Genomic DNA, 19,103 nt, shown 5'->3' with positions numbered 1-19,103 from the left:
GAGAATTGTTTGAAATCGGGAGGCAGAGGTTGTACTGAGTCAAAACTGCCTCACTGCACTCTCCTGGGCAACAGAGCAAGATTCCACCTGGGGTTAAAAAAAAAAAAGTCTGCAAGGACATACTCTGAGATGTTAAGAGAGACTAATCCTGGATGATCAAGTTATATATATTTACAGATCGCCTGTGTAACAAATATGTTAAAAGAAAGCTACCCCTTAAAACTGAGGCCCAGAGATGTTAATTAGTTTGCCCAAGGACACACAGCTATTAATAGTGGCAAAGCTGAGATCTGAACCCAGGCAGTCTGGCTCCTCTATGCAATACTCCTGTATCGCAAAGGACCATCCTCTTTTGGGCTGTTCCTAAGACACCTGTGCTGGGGCCATGTTTTCCAAAAGCAGCCCTATCAGATAGGAAAAAGATGACTAGTTCCAATTCTTCCTAGAGACACATAAACAGCTGTCAGCGAAACCAGAGGGCAAAATGAGGTGCCAGAGCAAGTGAGGTACAGATAGAGGGGTGTGGCCAGAGCCTGCAGAGACGATCCTGCTCATGCTCTGCTTGTGTTCTCCACGATGCTTCCTGGGGCGCTCAGGGAAGGAGAGTCCACTCCCCTGAGCTCTGGAGAGCTGTGTGAGGACAGCCTCACCAGGGGATACTGTGGCCAAATGCTGTGGGACAGCAGGTTCTGGGGGAACACAGAGGGACAGAAGAGGACCTTCACAACTAGAAACAATAGCTGTTTTGACCCACATTTGTGGTACCATCCTGTCCCCTGCCACCTCCCCCACCAAGTATGGCAGTGTTAGATTGTGAGGTGGGAGGTAAGAGGGGGGAAGTCCCAGAAGAGGGGCCTGGTAGAGGTGTTTGGGGTTCAGGGCAGCAGCTCTTCAACTACAGGATGTTGTAGCAGCGAGAATGATAATAGTGATGCCTCCAGCTGAAAAGTGCCCCTCTAGACATATGTTCCTTCTCACTGCAGCTCAGACGAGCAGGCTGGTGTGCCCCGGACTAACACAGCTCTGACCTGTCCGTCACGACCCTGAGGATCTGCTGCAAGCCCTTCTCCAATAAATAAAGCCACCCTTTGTCCCCTATCTAGACACAAAAACCCAACTACTCTCAGAGGTGGGAGGCAGGGCTATCTAGAGGAAAGTTAAGAGCAGCTGCCTCTCTGCTCCCTGCCAAAGCTAGCTTAGCCAAATCCCCAGGAAAATGCTGCTGCACATGAAACATGAAAACGCAAACCACAGACAGTCTGCTCTCCTTCCCATACACATGTTCAAACAAGACTGCTTTCCAGCCGTTGCTGATGGCTTCTACAGGATGAGGTCATTTCTATGGCTCGGTCTGCGGCTTTTGCTTCCCCTTCACTCAGATGAGCCAGCTTAACTTATTTGACCCAGATGTGCAGGCCCAGGAGCACTGAGAAGAAGAAACAGCAATGCATGCTCTGAGCTGAAGCACACCCGCCATGCCAGCCAGTGATGGGTCAGATAACTGGGCTTGGTGAGGTGTGCAATCAAAGCACTCCCAGAGAAGGCCTGCAAGAACGAGAGGCTGGTGCGAGGCTGTCCTGGATCTGCCTTCTCTTTCCTCCTCTGTGGGATGTCCCCTGGATGGGCGATACTCTCCTCAGCCCTAGCTGCATGGTCATGGGGAGACCACGCCAGAGGGTGGAGGGAAGGCTGGCTGCCGCAGATCTTAAGTCATCGTCTGGTCCCAGGCCCAGCAGGGCAGGGTGTTCTCTGCCCTACACTACAGAGATACTGGAAGTACTCAAGTGAAGCCCGAAGAGACCTCCACGTCAAGGATAAACACCGCTGAAGGGTGTGGTCAGGATCCTACTGGAAACTTCAACCTCTCCACAGCAGGCCTCTAACCACTAATTACCTGTCTCTAGGAAAGCACAGAGTTGCTATTAGAGACACAGGAGAGGCAGACGCTGACTTTAGCGAGACCCTGGATCTGACAGGCTTCTTGTACAAACTCTCAGCCCTTTTCCTCCCTCTCACTAGTCCTCTGAAGTCCAGAAAGCAGAGGGAGTAGGGAGGCAACAGGAGCTGATGGCAACACCCCAGGGTCTCCTGGCCCACAAGCAAATTTGGTAACTCCAAATGTAGCCCTGGGGTGGCAGGAGAGGCCCTTGGATGCAAGGCTAGAGAGTGGGAAATGCTACTTCAGGATGGCTCTGGGGCCAATGGCACTCCGCAAAGCTCCACGTGAACAGGAAGAGCAAGAGCTGATATGCAATGAGATTGTGGAGCTGTGAAATGACAGGCCTGACCAGAGCTGCGAGCCCCCGACTTCTCCACACAAAATAACGATGTTGGGGTTGAGGAGACCAGACCACAACAGGAGCTGTAGGCCGAACACTCTAAAATAGGCCTCTCTCGACTTCCTGCCTGAAGACATGTCCTTAGTTCACTCTGAAAGGGGCATGGGTACCAAGTCTCAATCAATGTCACTGGACATGCCATACTCTGCATGTGGTACGACAGAAGGCCAGGAGCACAGGACAAATCCCTACTGAGAGGAGTCCAGAACTGGGGAATTCTGGGTTATCACTCACCAAGAAGCGAGGCTCAGGAGCAGACAACAGAACCAGGCTGCCCCAGGCTGTCGCCTGCAGCCGGGTTAAGCGACAAAGTGGAGCCGGCCATCCTGTGGGGGATTCGCCTTTGCATACTGACTTCCCTGCTGACTCAAGGCTTAAGATTGCCACAGAGTCTTGGCGGCTTGCCTCATCTGAGAGAGACAGACAGAGGGAGAACACTAGTCTCATGTAGTGGCTACATCTTAGTAGCCCAGGATCTATTCATTTCTTTTTTTATTTTTGAGACAGAGTCTCACTCTGTCACCCAGGCCAGGATGGAGTGCAGTGGTGCAATCTCAGCTCACTGCAACCTCCACCTCTGGGGTTCGAGAAATTCTCCTGCCTCAGCCTCCCAAGTAGCTGGGATTACAGGCGCCCACCACCACACCTGGCTAATTTTTGTATTTTTTTTTTTAGTAGAGACGGGGTTTTACCGTGTTGGCCAGGCTGGTCTTGAACTCCTCACCTCAGGAGAGGATCTATTCATTACTTTTTTTTTTTGAGACCGAATTTTGCTCTGGTTGCCCAGGCTAGAGTGCAATGGCATGCTCTCGGCTCACTGCAACCTCCGCCTCCTGGATTCAAGCGCTTCTCCTGCCTCAGCCTCCTGAGTAGCTGGGATTACAGATGTGTACCACCACACCCGCCTAATTTTTTTATTATTAGTAGAGATACGGGGTTTCGCCATGTTGGCTAGGCTGGTCTCAAACTCCTGACCTCAGGTGACCCACCCACCTCAGCCTCCCAAAGTGCTGGGATTACAGGTGTAAGCCGCCCCTGGTGAGATCCATTTATTTCTAAATGGGCTTCTCCCAGCCTCCCTCAAGGAAGCCACGGGTCTGAGTGGAGGCTTGAATAGGTCTCTGCTCTTGGTGGGTGGAAGGGAGAAGGTGTTGGCACGGGGAAGGAAGCACCCACGGGCTCTCCGGGCTGAGGTGGGGGAGGGAAGGAGCTGCAAGCCAGACAGCGAAGAGAAAGGTACAGAGCCCAGATTTTTCTAGTTTGAGAATCGGACTTGGGTGGCATGGCCCTTCCATCTCAAAATATTTCTGCTTGCTGTTATGCTACTGTCCTTCCAAGCTCTGGAAGGGGCCCTAGGCTCGCTGGTGTCAGGAGTTCTCAAGGACCCAGGGGGAGAAGAAGAGACATCTGCCATTTTTAGGTTGCCTCAAGGGAGGACACCAAAGGAGTGAAGACAGACTCCCATGGCCTCACTGACTCTCCCGACAACCTGTCCCATTTACAAAGCCCCACTGCCACGCCTTGCCAATGTGCACCCGTTCTATGGCCTTGCCCACCTCTCCCGCTCTCCGCATCCCCCACCCTGGAGGCCAGTGCCTCTCCTGGAGGAAGCAGCATCCTCTGTACATTCCAGCCTCCAGCTCTGTGTGCCTCCTCCACAGGCACCGCTCTTAACTCGAATCTCACCGGGTGCCCCTGACAGGCAGGGTAATTCAGAGTCAGGGTAGGCGTGGCTTGAGGCTACACGGTACTTGATGAATTGATGGGCTCCACTCAAGGAGCCCATCAATTCCTTCCTTAGGCCATGAGGTAAGGAAGCAATAAAAGCCCCAACCCAGGCTCTTCTTTTGATCTGCTGTTTTGTTTTCTGTTCAAAGAGCTCCTATCCTAACAAAAAGTCCATCTATGGCCAGGTGCAGTGGCTTATGCCTATAATCCCAGCACTTTGGGAGGCCGAAACATAGGCCCCATCTCTATTGCATTTTTTAAAAAATTTTTTTAAAGGTAAAATTAAGAAAAATTAAGGAAAAAAAATTTTTTTTTCAAAATTTATTCAAGCAGCACATGCATATGTTGTCAAATAATTCAAACAACTAATCCACCCCCTAATCCTTTTCATTGATGGAGTCTTACTATCTTACCCCGGCTGGTATCAAACTCTTGGCCTCAAGTGATCCTCTTGCCTCAGCCTCCTGAACTGCTGGGATTACAGGAGTGAGCCACTGTGCCCACCAAAGTTACCAAGTTTTAACCACTGTTAGACAACAACCATGAACTGAGTCTGTCTAGAGGGCGTGAGCAGAGACCTCCAGGTGCAGCCTGTGCTGGGCTAAGGGAGTCAATCCCACAACCAGGCAGATCTGTCAAGAGAGCTTTAGGGTTTTTAATTAGGAGGGCCAGCTGGGCTCCTTCTTTAGTCCCCAACTCCACCCCCCAGCCTGGCTTGTAACTTAACTTCTTAAGATGGAACCAAGGGAAGGAGAGAAAGAGAAAGGAAAGGTGAACGAACTACTAACCCATCCTCTTCCCTGTAAAAATCACCTTGCAACTAGTATTACTTCTTACTTTTTTGGGTTTTTTTGGAGACAGGGTCTTGCTCTGTCACCCAGGCTGGAGTGTAGTGGCCTGATCACAGTTCACTGCAGCCTCAACCTCTGGAACTCAAGCGATCCTCCTGCCTCAGCCTCACAAGTAGCTGGGACTATAGGCGTGTGCCACTATACCTGAGCAACATAGCAAGACCCTGTCTCTAACAAAAATTTAAAAATTAGCCAGTGTAATGAACATTTTATGCATGTTTATGAGCATTTGTCTAAGCCAGGCACCTAGAAGTAGAAACAATTCTAGAAATGGAGATGCCATGTTTTACAATCTGGTGGATGTGGCCATGTCTAATTTACACTTGCACCCACTGTGCATGAACATCCAGAAATCTCTGTGCACAAGAGTTTGGGAGAAACTGCAGTCTTTGTCTCAGCTCACAAACACCCGCTCTAGATGTGGCTTCTCAGTGCAGCAACTTCTCTGTGGTCTAAGGTACCTCCACCTGTGGAGCCCTTACCCAGCACATCTAGACTTATGTGGAAGGTGCCCAACTCCTATTTAATGGTGGCTCCCAGACTATTTCAAAAACCTGCCACAATGACAGTAATGAAGTACAAAAGGGAACAAAGCCGTAACAATGACAAAAACAAGAGTGGGGAGGCAGCACTTAGCAAGAGACTGCAATTTGTTTCTCTAAATCAGGAAGCAGAAGGCAGCGTGTAAGTGAATGAGACAATGCTGGAGAAGGCTTCAGCCTGGGGCATTTGATGGCCTCCAGGGAGGTGATCACCACACTCACCAAAGAAACCAAGGAGGGAAGCCTGGCTACAACTAAAATGTACTGAGGACAGCGGGAGAAACAAAGCTGAAAACTGGGATCAACTAAAGGGCTGTCGGCAGAACAGCTGCACTGACCGGCTCCACCACTGTCATGCCTTCTTCCCAGGGACAGGCACATAGCGCCAGGTGAAAACAGAAGCGTGGCTTCCAAAAATATTAAGCCAATGGACTAGAGCAGGGGTTGGCAAACTTTTCTGCAAAAAGCTGGACAGTAACTTTTTTTGAGATGGAGTTCTGCTCTTGTTGCGCAGGCTGGAGTGCAATGGCGCAATCTCAGCTCACTGCGACCCCTGCCTCCTGGGTTCAAGTAATTCTCTTGCCTCAGTCTCCAAGTAACTGTGATTACAGGTGCATGCCAGCATACCTGGCTAATTTTTTGTATTTTTAGCAGAGACGGGGTTTCACCATGATGGCCAGGCTGGTCTCAAACTCCTGACCTCAGGTGATCTGCCTGTCTTGGCCTCCTAAAGTGCTGGGCTTATAGGTGTGAGCCACTGCACCTGGCCAACAGTAACTGTTTTAGGCTTTGCAGGCCACACAGGATATCTATCTCATGTTCTTCATTTTGGGAAAGGAAGGCTTGATGCCCCCAAAGTGCCAGTCAAACTGCACACCTTACAAAAAGCCTCCCAGGCAATGAGTCCTGCCTCCATCCACACAGCATCAGAGTACAACCCATTTAGGAGAGAGGCCTATTGTGGAAACAGACTTATGAATGTGACAGTGACTGAAACCTTCATCAGCTCACTAGGAAATCGGCTTGGTGCTTCACTGTAAAATATGAGTGAGCTCATGTGAATCACCAGACATGGAAAGAAACCAGCAGCCTGAATAAGGATGACCAAGATAAACAACCAGCTCTTAGAGGAAGTAAAATAATTTGAGGGTCAGGAGATAATTCTGAAGCAATTCTAATTAGTGTGCCAGAGAGATTCAATATATAAAACAAAAGCAAAGTGGTATGAGAATGAAATAATCAGAGAACCAGAGAGGGGAGAATTTTAAATACGACCATCAAATTAACACCTTCACTAGAAGGTCTAGAAGACAAAATGCAGACAATTTACCAGAGTATAAGAAAGAGGCCAGGTGCGGTGGTTCATGCCTGTAATCCCACCACTTTTGGAAGGTAGACAGATCATTTGAGGTCAGGAGTTTGAGACCAGCCTGGCCATCACGGTGAAACCCCGTCTCTGCTAAAAATACAAAAATTAGCTGGGCATAGTGGCACACACCTGTAATCCCAGCTACTTGGGAGGCTGAGACAGGAGAATCACTGGAACCCGGGAGGTGGAAGTTGCAGTGAGCTGAGATCATGCCACTGCACTCCAGCCTAGGCGACAGAGTGAGACTTTGTCTCAAAAAAACAAGAAAAAAAAGGAATGTACTTCAGCAAATCAAGAGAGTAAAACAAGAAAGAAAAAGACGTAGAATACACAAAACATCTAACCCACAAAAGCTGCAAAAGGAAGTCTCAGGTTGAGACCTAAATAACTTGCTTAAAGAATAACCTGTCCAGATTGGAGAAGCAAGAAAGAGCTTTCTGGAAACAATGTTACCAGCAAGGAAGGAGATGTGATGTAATGTAGGGGTGGCCAATCTTTTGGCTTCCATGGGCCACGCTGGAAGAACAAATGTCTTACATGAAATATACTAACACTAATAATAACTGATGAGCTAAAAAAAAAAAAAAAAAAAACAAAAAAAAGAAATCACAAAAAAATCTCATGTTTTAAGAAAGTTTATAAATTTGTGTTGGGCCACATTCACAGCTGTCCTCGACTGTGGGATGGACAAGCTTGATGTTTATCAAACTGGATAATTTCAAGAGCAGAGTAAAGGTACATTATTCTTTTAACCACAATGAAAAACGAGGCAAATAAAAACTCCATGAAAAAGTAAAAGCTGATAAAATAGTGGTTCAAAATATGAAACAAACTAAAAAGCATGAGTTGAAGAATTGTTGGAATGCAAGAAAAGAATCCACTTGACCTGGACATCAAAAGCACTCTCCAGCCAGGCACATGAGTCACATCTACACCCCAGCACTTTGAGAGGCTGAAGAGGGCAGATCACTTGAGGTCAGGAGTTTGAGACCAGCCTGGCTAACATGGTGAAACCCTATCTCTACTAAAAATACAAAAATTGGTCTGGTGTGATGGTGGTAGGTGCCTGTAATTGCAGCTACTTGGGAGGCTGAGGCAGGAGGATCTCTTGAACCCAGGAGGTGGAGGTTGCAGTGAGCCGAGATGTGCCACTGTACCCTAGACTGTACAACAGAGTGAGATTCTGTCACAAAGAAAAAACAAAGCACTCTCCTTTGAGTGGCATGGAGATTATACACTGGGCAGGTGGAGAAAAAAGTCAAATCTTAGCACTCTGGGTGAACATTCATATTAACATGGCCTCGATCATGTAAACACTGCTTACTGGTTTTACTGGTTTTCTTTTCTTTCTTTTTTTTTTTTTTTTTGAGAGACAGAGTCTTGCTCTGTCACCCAGGTTGGAGTGTAGTGACACAGTCATGGTTCACTGCAGCGCTGACCTTCTGAACTCAAGTAATCCTCCAACTTCAGTCTCCTGAGTAGCTGGGACCACAGGCATGCACCACTACACCCAGCTAATTTTTTGTATTTTTAGTAGAGAAAGGGTTTCACCATGTTGGCCAGGCTGGTCTCAAACTCCTGACCTCAAATGATCTGCCTGCCTTGGCCTCCCAAAGTACTAGAATTACAGGCATGAGCTGCCATATCTGGCTCAGAAATATTCTTATTTTTTTAACTTTTATTTTAGGTTAAGGGGTACATGTGCAGCTTTGTTATACAGGTAAATTGTGTCTCACAGGGGTTTGGCGTAGAGACTATTTCATCACCCAGGTAATAACCATAATACCGGACAGGTAGGTAGTTTTTTGATCCTCTCCCTTCTCCCACCCTTCACCCACAAGTAGGCCCCAATGGCTATTTTCTCTTCTTTGTGTCCATATGTACTCAACGTTTAGCACCCATTTATAAGTAAGAACACACATATTTGGTGTTCTGTTCCTGCCTTAGTTGGCTAAGGATAATGACCTCCAGCTCCATCCAAGTTGCAGCAGACACGATTTCACTCTTTTTTATGGCTGCATAGTATTCCATGGTGTATATGTACCACATTTATTTATCCAGTCTACCGTTGATGGGTATTTAGGTTGATTCCATGTCTTTGTTATCATGAATAGTGCTACAATGAACATATGTGTGCATGTGTCTTCACGGTAGAACAATTTTTAAATTTTTTTTATTTCAGTAGGTTTTTGGAGAATAGGTAGAAACTTACATGAATAAGTTCTTAGTGGTGATTTCTGAGATTCTGATGCACTCAGCACCTGAGCAGTGTGCACTGTACCCAAGTGTAGTCTTTCATCCCTTGCCACCCCCCCACCCTTTCCCCCCAAGTCCCCAAAGTCCAGTGTATCATTCTTACTCCTTAGCGTCCTGATACTTAGCTCCCACATATGAATGAGAACATACAATGTTTGGTTTCCCACTCCTGGGTTATTTTACTTGGAATAATATTCTCCAATTCCATCCCGGTTGCTGCAAATGCCATTATTTCATTCCTTTTTATGACTGAGTAGTAGTCCATGGTATTATATATACCACATTTTCTTTATCCACTTGTTGATTGACAGACATTTGGGCTGGCTCTATATTTTTACAATTGCAAGTTGTGCTGCTATAGACATGCATTTCCAAGTATCTTTTTCATATAATGACTTCTTTTACTCTGGGTAGATAACCTAGTAGTGGGATTGCTAGATCAAACGGCAGATCTATTTTTAGTTCTTTAAGGAATCTCTACACTGTTTCCCATAATGGTTGAACTAGTTTCCATTCCCACCAACAGTGTAGAAGTGTTCCCATTTCACTGCACCCACACCAACATCCATTATTTTGTGATTTTTTGATTATGGTCATTCTTGCAGGAGTGAGGTGGTACTGCATTGCAGTTTTGATTTGCATTTCCCGATAATTAGTGATGCTGAGCATCTTCCACATGCTTGCTGGCCATTTGTGTATCTTCTCTTGAGACTTGTCTATTCATGTCCTTAGCCCACTTTTTGATGGAATTGTTTGTTTTCTTGCTGACTTGAGTTCTTTGTAGATTCTGGGTATCAGTCCTTTGTCAGATGTACAGATTGTGAAGATTTCCTCCCATTCTGTGGATTGTCTGTTAATTCTGCTGATTATTTCCTTTGTTGTGCACACTACCATGCCGGGCTAATTATTTTTTACTTTTGATTCCTCATTTTTCATTCAGGGAAACTGAGTCTTAGCAATTCAGTGACCTTCTCTGGTTTTGCCCATGCCCTAAGTCTGCAGTATTTCTCGTATCAGATGATCAAGTCACTTTGGTGGTGTCCTGGATATGATCTGTCTGGCAAGGCATTTCCTGTTAGCCACTACTCAGAGAACTCTTTCCTGTCGGAGGGCTGCCGAGGACATCCACAGGGCCTGGTACGCGTGGGCTTCCCCTCCAGGTCCCGTGGACCTGCCTGTACTGCCCTATTCTGGCAGGGCTGGAATCAACCTGGAGTACCTTCTAGCACAGCATAGGACTCCCTCATCCTCTGGGGAGAAAAGGGGCTGGCCCAGCCATCCCCATGCCCCAGAGAAAAGGAAGCTTTCAGAAACAGTCCACTAATGCCCAAAACCCAGAAGTAGGAGGCTGAAACCAAATAACTTTCACTTTCACAACAGTGACTGAAAATGAAACTTCAGAATGAGGATGGAGCCCTTGAAATTCAGGGGACGATCTTCCTAGTCCATCTAAGGACCTGCCCATTTGTCTTAACTTTCAACTGGGAAATACATTGTACATATGAAACAAGGGTGTGCGTGTATCTAAAATATGTACCACTTGAAGACCTAAGTAAAAGATAAAGAATACATATGCACAGAATACACAATCTAAGAAACAGATTATAACCAGAACTGTTAACATTCTCTCTGTCCTGCCCCTCCCCCACCAAGGATAATCGCCTCCCTGATTCAGGGGTTAAGCATTTCCTTTTGTCCTCATAGTCTCATTACACATGCGTGCATCCCTAAGCAGTATACTGTTAGTTCTGCTTGTTTTTCAACTTCGTATCATTGGAATCACACCATATGTGTGCTCTGTCTTGCTTTTCTTGCAGTACATGGTGAGATTTATCCTTCATTGATGCAGACAGCTGGAGTTCATTTTCACTGCAGTAGAGAGGCACTATAGGAATATACCTCGGTTTATCTACCTACTCTACTGTTATTTGATTGTTTCTAGTTTTTTCTATCATTAACAATGCTGCCAAGGAAACTCTTCTGAGAATGGCTAGTCTTTTAAAATGCTCCTTCCAAACCAGTCCTCATCCACCCTCCCTCCCTCCCTCAGGAGGTCTGGGTTTTGCCTCTGCAAATAGCACAGGGCGGAAAACCCTGGCCTGTGGCTAAAGTACTGGGAGTTCTCTGCAACCAGAGACACGATTCCCAGGATCCCATTCCTCTGCTCCCCGCCCCGGCCTCACTCACAGACGCCTGTCTCCTCTTCTGAACTTGAGATTCCACCTCCTGCTTTACATGGATAAAACAACTGGCCTTTTAAGAGGCAGCCTGGATTTCTGAGTCACACCCCTCTCCCTGCTATTTTTCCCCAGGTAAAAGAGAACAGACCACAATGAAAGGGCTCCATTGACAGGCTGCAGGGTGACAACTATGGCAGAAAGGAGATGCAACCCCTGCCTGGCCTGGAGGGTCAAAGGAAGCTCTCAGATGCCAGCCTTCAGGCCACTAGCTCCTCACATGTGCCATACAGCAATAGGAAGAAGAAGGGAAACCTACCCATGGGCAGAGCCAGTCACTTTTCCATATTATATATATTATTCCATTTAAAGCTCACATAATTTGAAAGGTGGAAAAACAGGCAACACCATAATTACACTTAGTGGATACAGACTATACGCCAGCTACTGTGCCATGTGCTCTATACACCTTTCTCAATGGGTCCTAACCCACTACAGTGGCCATGAAGTCAATTCAGGGGATTAAGACCAGCAATTTTTTCTTTTTTTTTGAGACAGAGTCTCACTCTGTCACCAGGCGCCAGGCTAGAGTGCAGTGGCACAATCTCCGCTCACTGCACCTCCGTCTCCCGGGTTCAAGCAATTCTCCTGCCTCAGCCTCCTGAGTAGCTGGGACTAGAGGCGCACACCACCAAGTCCAGCTAATTTTTGTATTTTTAGTAGAGATGGGGTTTTACCATGTTGGCCAGGCTGGTCTTGATCTCTTGACCTTGTGATCCGCCCGCCTCGGCCTCCCAAAGTGCTGGGATTACAGGCTTGAGCCACCGCGCCCAACCAAGACCAGCATTTTTAAAAACAAAAGCAGCTGGACATGGTGGCTCACTCCTGTAACTCCAGCACTCTGAGAGGCTGAGGCGGGCAGATCACCTGAGATCAAGAGTTTGAGACCAGCCTGGCCAACATGGTGAAACCCTGTCTCTATTAAAAATACAAAAAATTAGCCAGGCGTGGTGGCAGGTGCCTATAATCCCAGCTACTCGAGAGCCGAGGCAGGAGAATCGCTTGAACCTGGGAGGCAAAGGTTGCAGTGAGCCGAAATCGCGCCACTACACTCCAGCCTGGGTGACAGAGAGAGATTCTGTCTCAAAAATCAGTAAATAAATAATTTTTAAAAATTTAAAAATAAACCAATAAGACTGAAACTAGATAGAAAATACTAAAGCATCCCATAGAGGATGGGCAAGTATTGTTCAAAGTCTCACTTCTGTTAGTGTCCATTAGTCCATGTGTAATAGATCATAATGTGAAACCTACCTCTCACTGTGGCTAAAGGCAGTTGTGAAAACTTCCTTATCTGTTTCATAACCATCCCACTGAGGTAAGTTCAGTTTCTAACCTAATTTAACAGAGAAAAGAACTGAAGCTACTTCCCCAACTTCATCTGTAGTACACGCCCCATCCACCATCCCACCCCATCACTCCTGAAATAACAGCCTCATTTCTGTTCCTCTTTCCGTCCCCAGAACACATGCTGTTCCTCAGCACAGAGCATTCTCCCTTCTTTGCATGGCTATCTCCTTCCCATCCTTCAGGTCTCAGCCTGGGTGTGATCTCCACTGCAGAGAGCCCTCCTGGAGCCCTGTTCTCAGTAGGCTCTCTCCTGCTCATGGCCACGCAGACATCTGCTTTCTTGTTTGCTATGTGCCTTCCCCACTAGAACTGCAAAGACAGGGAGACATCTGTCATCTTCACCCACACAGACCTTGCTTCTACTAGAGTAGCTGGCACATAGCAGACACTTCACATTTGTTAAGTGAATAAATAAATGTCCCAAGTCCAGCCGTGTGCGGTGGTTCACGCCTGTAATCCCAATACTTTGGGAGGCTGAAGTGGGTGGATCACCTGAGGTCGGGAGTTTGAGACCAGACTGACCAACATGGAGAAACCCTGTCTCTACTAAAAATACAAAATTAGCTGGGCATGGTGACGCATGCCTGTAATCCCAACTACTCGGGAGGCTGAGGCATGAGAATTGCTTGAACCTGGGAGGTGGAGGTTGTGGTGAGCCGAGATCGCACCATTGCACTCCAGACTGGGCAACAAGAGCAAAAGTCTGTCTCAAAAAAAAAAAAAAAAAAAAAAAAAAAGAAATGTCCCAAGTCCTCATGGTTAGCAAATGGCAAAGTCTGGATTCGCACCCAGGTCTGTCTGACCTGAGGCTTGTTCTCAGCGCTGTGGTTGTGCTAAAACTCAGAAACAGCACATTGCTGCCCCAGTGCAGGCCACCAGAAAATGTGGGTGCCCCTAGCATGACTAACTCCTAAAGCTCATGCTCTCTCCATTATGTCACTGGGTGGGCGTTGCGGCTGGCAGGATGAGTGGCTCACAGGAGCAGCCTCTTGCAGTCAGCTGAGAATGTGGAGGGGATAAATGAATAAGGAGACTGCAAAAACTCCAGACTCGAAGAGAAAAAGAAAGTTGCCAGTGACCAGAGAAATACCAGAAAAAATCAGCTGAGCCCAGGATTTCTACTGTGCCCAGGAGAGCGGCCAGCTCAGAAACGAGGGGTGGGGGCGTCCCTAGGCAAACAGTATTCTGGGATGGAGGTCTGGAGAAGCAGCCAGAGACAGCAGCCAAAGGAGCAACCATGCAGGGGGCCAGACGGCTGAGGCTGCAGAGCTGCACATTCAGGGCCCTTGGGGTGGGCAGCATTGAGTTGATTCTGAGGCTGGGACTGGAGAGGGAGGTCCCAGGCTCTGACTTGGCTGACCATCACACAAAGGGGACAGCTGGAGCAGGCCACAGGACTATTTTGGCAATGCTGCCACCTTGTGGCCGTAGAATGCCCAGCTCACGGGAAAAAAATGTACACATAGGTCAGTTTGTGGATTCATTCTTAATTTATTGAAAGTGCCTAATGTGAGTTACATGGGTCCAAACTTCAAGGACCTCAGCCCCTTATATCCAGGAAGTGACCAACCTCTCCTCTTTTTCACCTCCCTCTTTTCATAACTTGTGTCCCCACCCCCAACTCCAAACAGGACTGTGACAAGGATGTCCTCACCTCTAAAGCTATGGTACACAGCACAGGGCCTGGCACAAGAGACGAATAACAGCAGCCACTAGTTAATATGTGCTAAGTGCTTTTAAGTACATTAGCACATTGGATTCTTGAAATGCACCTATGAGACTTCCAAATGGAGATGTCAAGGCAGGGTTTATTTCAACACGAGCCTGGAGTTCTCGGAGAGGTCAGAGATGGAGAAATAAAGGTGGGCATCACCGGCACAAACACAGATGGTGTTTTTTTAAAGGCCAGCGCCTCTCAAAGTTTTACGTGCATATGGCTCACCAGGGAACTATGCTAAAATGCAGACTCCAGTGATTCTGTAGTCTGAAATGGCGTGGAGATTCTGTTTCTACCAGACTCCCAGGTGGGGCCAATACTGCTGGTTCACAAACCACATTTGGAGTGGTAAAAATCTGGAACAGAGGTGAACAAACTATGGCTGGTCAAGTATGGCTCAGGGCCTCTGGTTTGTACAATCAGCAAACTAAGAGTGATATTTTCATTTTCACAGGAGTTGAGAAAAAGAAGGAGAAGGCAGAAAAGACAGAAAAGGGGGGTAGGGAGGAAGATGGGAAGAAAAGAAGAAAAGGAGACAGAGACCATTTGTGCTTCACAAGGCCTAAAATATTTACTCTTTGGTTTTTGACGGAAAAAGTTTGCCAGCCCTGACCTTGGATATCACCCAGGGACACGGTGTGTAGCTAAACGAGGGAGCGACTGGGCCCTGAAGCAAACTGCTGTAACTTCCAAATCCCCATCCCTAGTTCTGGTAGGAAAAGCAAGAGCGCAAGGCACCACATGTACAGTCGGCCTTCCATATTGTAGGTTCCATAACTGTGGATTCAACCAACTGCAGATCAGAACTATTTTTAAAAAGAAGGACATTGTGTCTATACTGAACAGAAACAGACTTTTCCTGTCATTATTACCTAAAAAACATGGTATAACGACTATTTACATAGCATTACATTGTAGCAGGTAATAAAAATAACCTAGAGATGATTTAAAGTATATGGAAGGATGTGCTTAGGGTACATGCAAACACTGCATATTTTATATCAGGGACTTGAGAATCCATAGATTTTAGTATCTGAGGAGGGTCCTGGAACCAATCCCCAGTGGATACTGAGGGATGAATTATATGCCAAGAGGGCAGGAAGGCCAGGCACAGTGGCTCACGCCTGTAATCCCAGCCCTTTGGGAGGCTGAGGTGGGTGGATCACCTGAGGTCAGGAGTTTGAGACCAGACTTGCCAACATGGTGAAACCCTGTCTCTACTAAAAATACAAAAATGAGCTGGGCATGGCCAGGTGTGATGGCTCACACCTGTAATCCCAGCACTTTGGAAGGCCTAGGTGGGTGGATCACCTGAGGTCAGGAGTTCAAGACCAGCCTGATCAACATGGAGAAACCCCATCTCTACCAAAAATATAAAATTAGCCAGGAATGGTGGTGGGTGCCTATAATCCCAGCTACTCAGGGGGCTGAAGCAGGAGAATCGCTTGAACCTGGGAGACAGAGGTTATGGTGAGCTGAGAACACGCCACTGTACTCCAGCCTGGTCAACAAGAGCGAAACTCTGTCTAAAAAAAAAAAATAGCTGGGCATGGTGGCAGGCACCTGTAATCCCAGCTACTTGGGAGGCTGAGGCAGGAGAATCACTTGAACCCATGAGGCGGAGGTTGCAGTGAGCCGAGAACATGCCACTGCACTTCAGCCTAGGCAACAAGAGTGAACAATAAAAAGAGTAAGTCAGGAAAAGATGAACATCTGAAGCTCCCACATGGGTGGGGGTGGCCCTAGGGAAAGGGTTGTGGAAACACCTGGGGTTCGAAGTGGGAATGAGGACTTGTGGTGAGCCCATAACCCCCACTGCCTCTTTCAGAGCTTATCTTGGAACAAAACAATAGAAATAGAAAGAGCGGGCAGGGACCACCTCCACTTGCGTGCAGCGCCACAGAAGTACTGGGAAAATAAAAAAGAGAGCCTGTGAATTCTACAGGGTTGATCTGCAGGCAGTACCTTCTGAATTTTGGCCAAGAGTCGGGAGGGTGGGTAGAGGGATTTCAGAAGGAGAGGGAAAGGGTGTGGCAGTAAAACAATAGCCCCAGAGCCTGTAATGCGGGGGCCAAGTTGTGTTTGGCCACAGTGCCTTCTGTCATGCTTCTGCCGCCCTGTGCTGAGGAATACATTTGCTTAAATGTCAATGCCTGAGAAAGTAAATACAGCTGTCCATTTCCATCAACTTGCAGCAATTAATCTGGCTTTCGCTCAACGAAAGACAAGGCTGTTTTGCATTAAGTCATGAAAGGTTTGCTTGTCTCACCATCAAGTGTTCACATATATTTCCAAAGGACAACAATAGCACCCTTTCATGGAGGGCAGAAAAGAATATCTATCAAAAGACTGTGGGCCAGGATATCTGCAAAGCCAGACTGCTCTTAAACGCTGGAGGGCAAACAAGAAGACAGAAGGATGTGACAAAGTCACCATGTGCTGTAAAACAGAGTCCAGAATTTGCTAGTTGGAAGGAATCTTTAAGGTCAACCAGTCTCCTTCATGCTTCTAGCAAAGCTGCCTACAAAATCTAACCATCTTGAGGAAAAAACGCACATGTCATGCCTGGCTTTTGGCATCAAATATTCTTTTTAATAAATTAAGAAATGCTGGCAATGAAAAACAAATCTCTGCCTTCTAACCCACCAGTTCCTGCCCTTCTCTCCCATCCCCCTTGATCACGGTAGTTGTCTCTCCCACCTCAAAGTAGGTTCCTTTAGGGAAGTGACTGATTTTTGCAGCACCCAACATGCTGGCCGGCCCACAGAATTAGTATGGTGAGCGAGACCCCAGTCTATTGAAAAACCGTAGCTTTCCTGCCACCTACTGGCTTCGTGATTTGGGACAAGTTACTTAACCTTTCAAAACCAGTTTCCTCACCCGTAAAGCCCTCTTACTAGAGGGCTGTTTGAGGATTAACCATGTTAATACATGTAGATTACTTGGAAGGCTGACTAGCACAATAGTAAGGATTTCTTAAGTGTTGACAATTTTTATCATTCAAGTAGTAAATTATTATTCTATCCCATGAATCACACTCTCCCTGAAACATACTACATTAGAACAACGTTTCTCTTTTTTTGTTGTTGTTTTTGAGACAGGGTTTCATGCTCTGTCACCCAGGCTGGAATACAGTGCCATGGTCTTGGCTCACTGCAACCTCCACCTCCTGGGTTCAAGCGATTCTCCTGCCTCAGCCTCCCAAGTAGTTAGGATTATGGGCGCATGCCACCGCGCCTGGCTAATTTTTGTATTTTTAGTAGAGATGAGGTTTCACCATGTTTGTCAAGAGGCTGGTCTCAAACTCCCGACTTCAGGTGATCTGCTCGCCTTGGCCTCCCAAAGTGCTGGGATTACAGGCGTGGGCTACCACGCCTGGCCAGGTTTCTCAATTTCAGCACTACTGACATTACTTTGCTGTGGGAGCCTGTCCTGTGCATGGGAAGGTGTTTAGCAGCATTCTTGGTCTCTACCCACTAGATGCCAGAAGCAACACCCCACCACCACCCCACATTCTGACAACCAAAAATGTCCCCTAGCGAGGAAATCTCCCTATTGTACTAGAATATGCAAATCGGGGATAGAGAGTCTGGTCACCATACCACCTAATTTCCCGCCATCCCATTCTCACTCCATACAGACACCTTGGCCACCTCTTGCTCACCATTCAGTTGTCTTGGAGGGAACAAGTGATACGTGCTGTAGATATCGTTGGAGAACTGCAGCTGGAGCTCAGGGCTGCCTGTCAGGAGCTGAGCCACCTGTTCCACCTGAAATGGAGTCTTCTCCAGGATCACAACAGCATCCTCTCCAGCCCCATCCCCAGAGGCTTCATTCACCTGTGAGCAGAGGTATCATCAGTGGGCTCAAGGGCAGAGCCATGATGAGACTCTGGAGAGCAGAAACAGAAGCTCCCAGGGCCTTTGAAATCCTAGTACTTGGGATTTCCATCTCTGAAGTCTTCCCTCTGGGGAAGTCTAGCCAATGGCACTCACATTTCTTTTCTCATAGAAGGCATCTCTCTTTTTTTTTTTTGAGATGGAGTCTTGCTCTGTCACCCAGGCTGAAGTGCAATGGTGCAATCTCAGCTCACTGCAACCTCCGCCCCCTGGATTCAAGCAATTGTGCTGCCACAGCCTCCCAAGGAGCTGGGATTACAGGAAAGCACCACCAGATCCAGCTAATTTTGCATTTTTAGTAGAGACGGGGTTTCTCCATGTTGGTCAGGCTGGTCTCAAACTCCCGACCTCAGGTGGTCCACTCACTTCAGCCTCCCAAAGTACTGGGATTACAGGTGTGAGCCACCACACCCAGCTAATTTTTGTATTTTTAGTAGAGATGGGGTTTCACCATGTTGGCCAGGCTGGTCTTGAACTCCCAACCTCAAATGATCTGCACGCCTCCGCCTCCTAAAGTGCTGGGATTACAGACATGAGCCACTGTGCCCAACCAGAGAAGGCATATCAACCCAAACCCTTGTGGTGGCTCTCACACTTTTCTTCCCCAAAATGCAAGGCTTCTCAATTGTCTTCCATTTTAGGCTTACAAGATCGCTGTCAAGTTCTCCCCATTTCAGAAGAAAAGATGAAAAACTGAGATCTTGAGTGATTTGCCCAAGGTCACACGAAGAGTCAGCATTGAAACAGAAACTAGAACCTGGGTCTCCCAAGTGACTCCTAGCTCGAAGGCTCTCATGGCTAACACCTTCAGCAGG

General features: G+C 47.2%; 1 protein-coding gene across 2 annotated transcripts in view; it reads right to left on the bottom strand.

The window, feature by feature from the left end:
• Positions 1–19,103, bottom strand: part of DCPS (decapping enzyme, scavenger) — a 46,914-nt gene that overhangs the window by 26,285 nt on the left and 1,526 nt on the right. For both annotated transcript variants that reach the window (XM_064375562.1, XM_064375563.1), the window contains exon 2: positions 18,054–18,228. In XM_064375562.1, coding sequence (XP_064231632.1) covers positions 18,054–18,228 — 175 coding nt within the window. The remainder of the gene's footprint in view (positions 1–18,053; positions 18,229–19,103) is intronic.

Source organism: Aotus nancymaae, unplaced genomic scaffold, assembly GCF_030222135.1.
Source record: "Aotus nancymaae isolate 86718 unplaced genomic scaffold, 86718_ANA_hifiasm-v0.15.2.pri h1tg000012l, whole genome shotgun sequence".
Taxonomy (NCBI): Eukaryota; Metazoa; Chordata; class Mammalia; order Primates; family Aotidae; genus Aotus; species Aotus nancymaae.
Note: the sequence above shows the minus strand (reverse complement) of the source record. Positions and strands in the feature narration are given on the sequence as shown.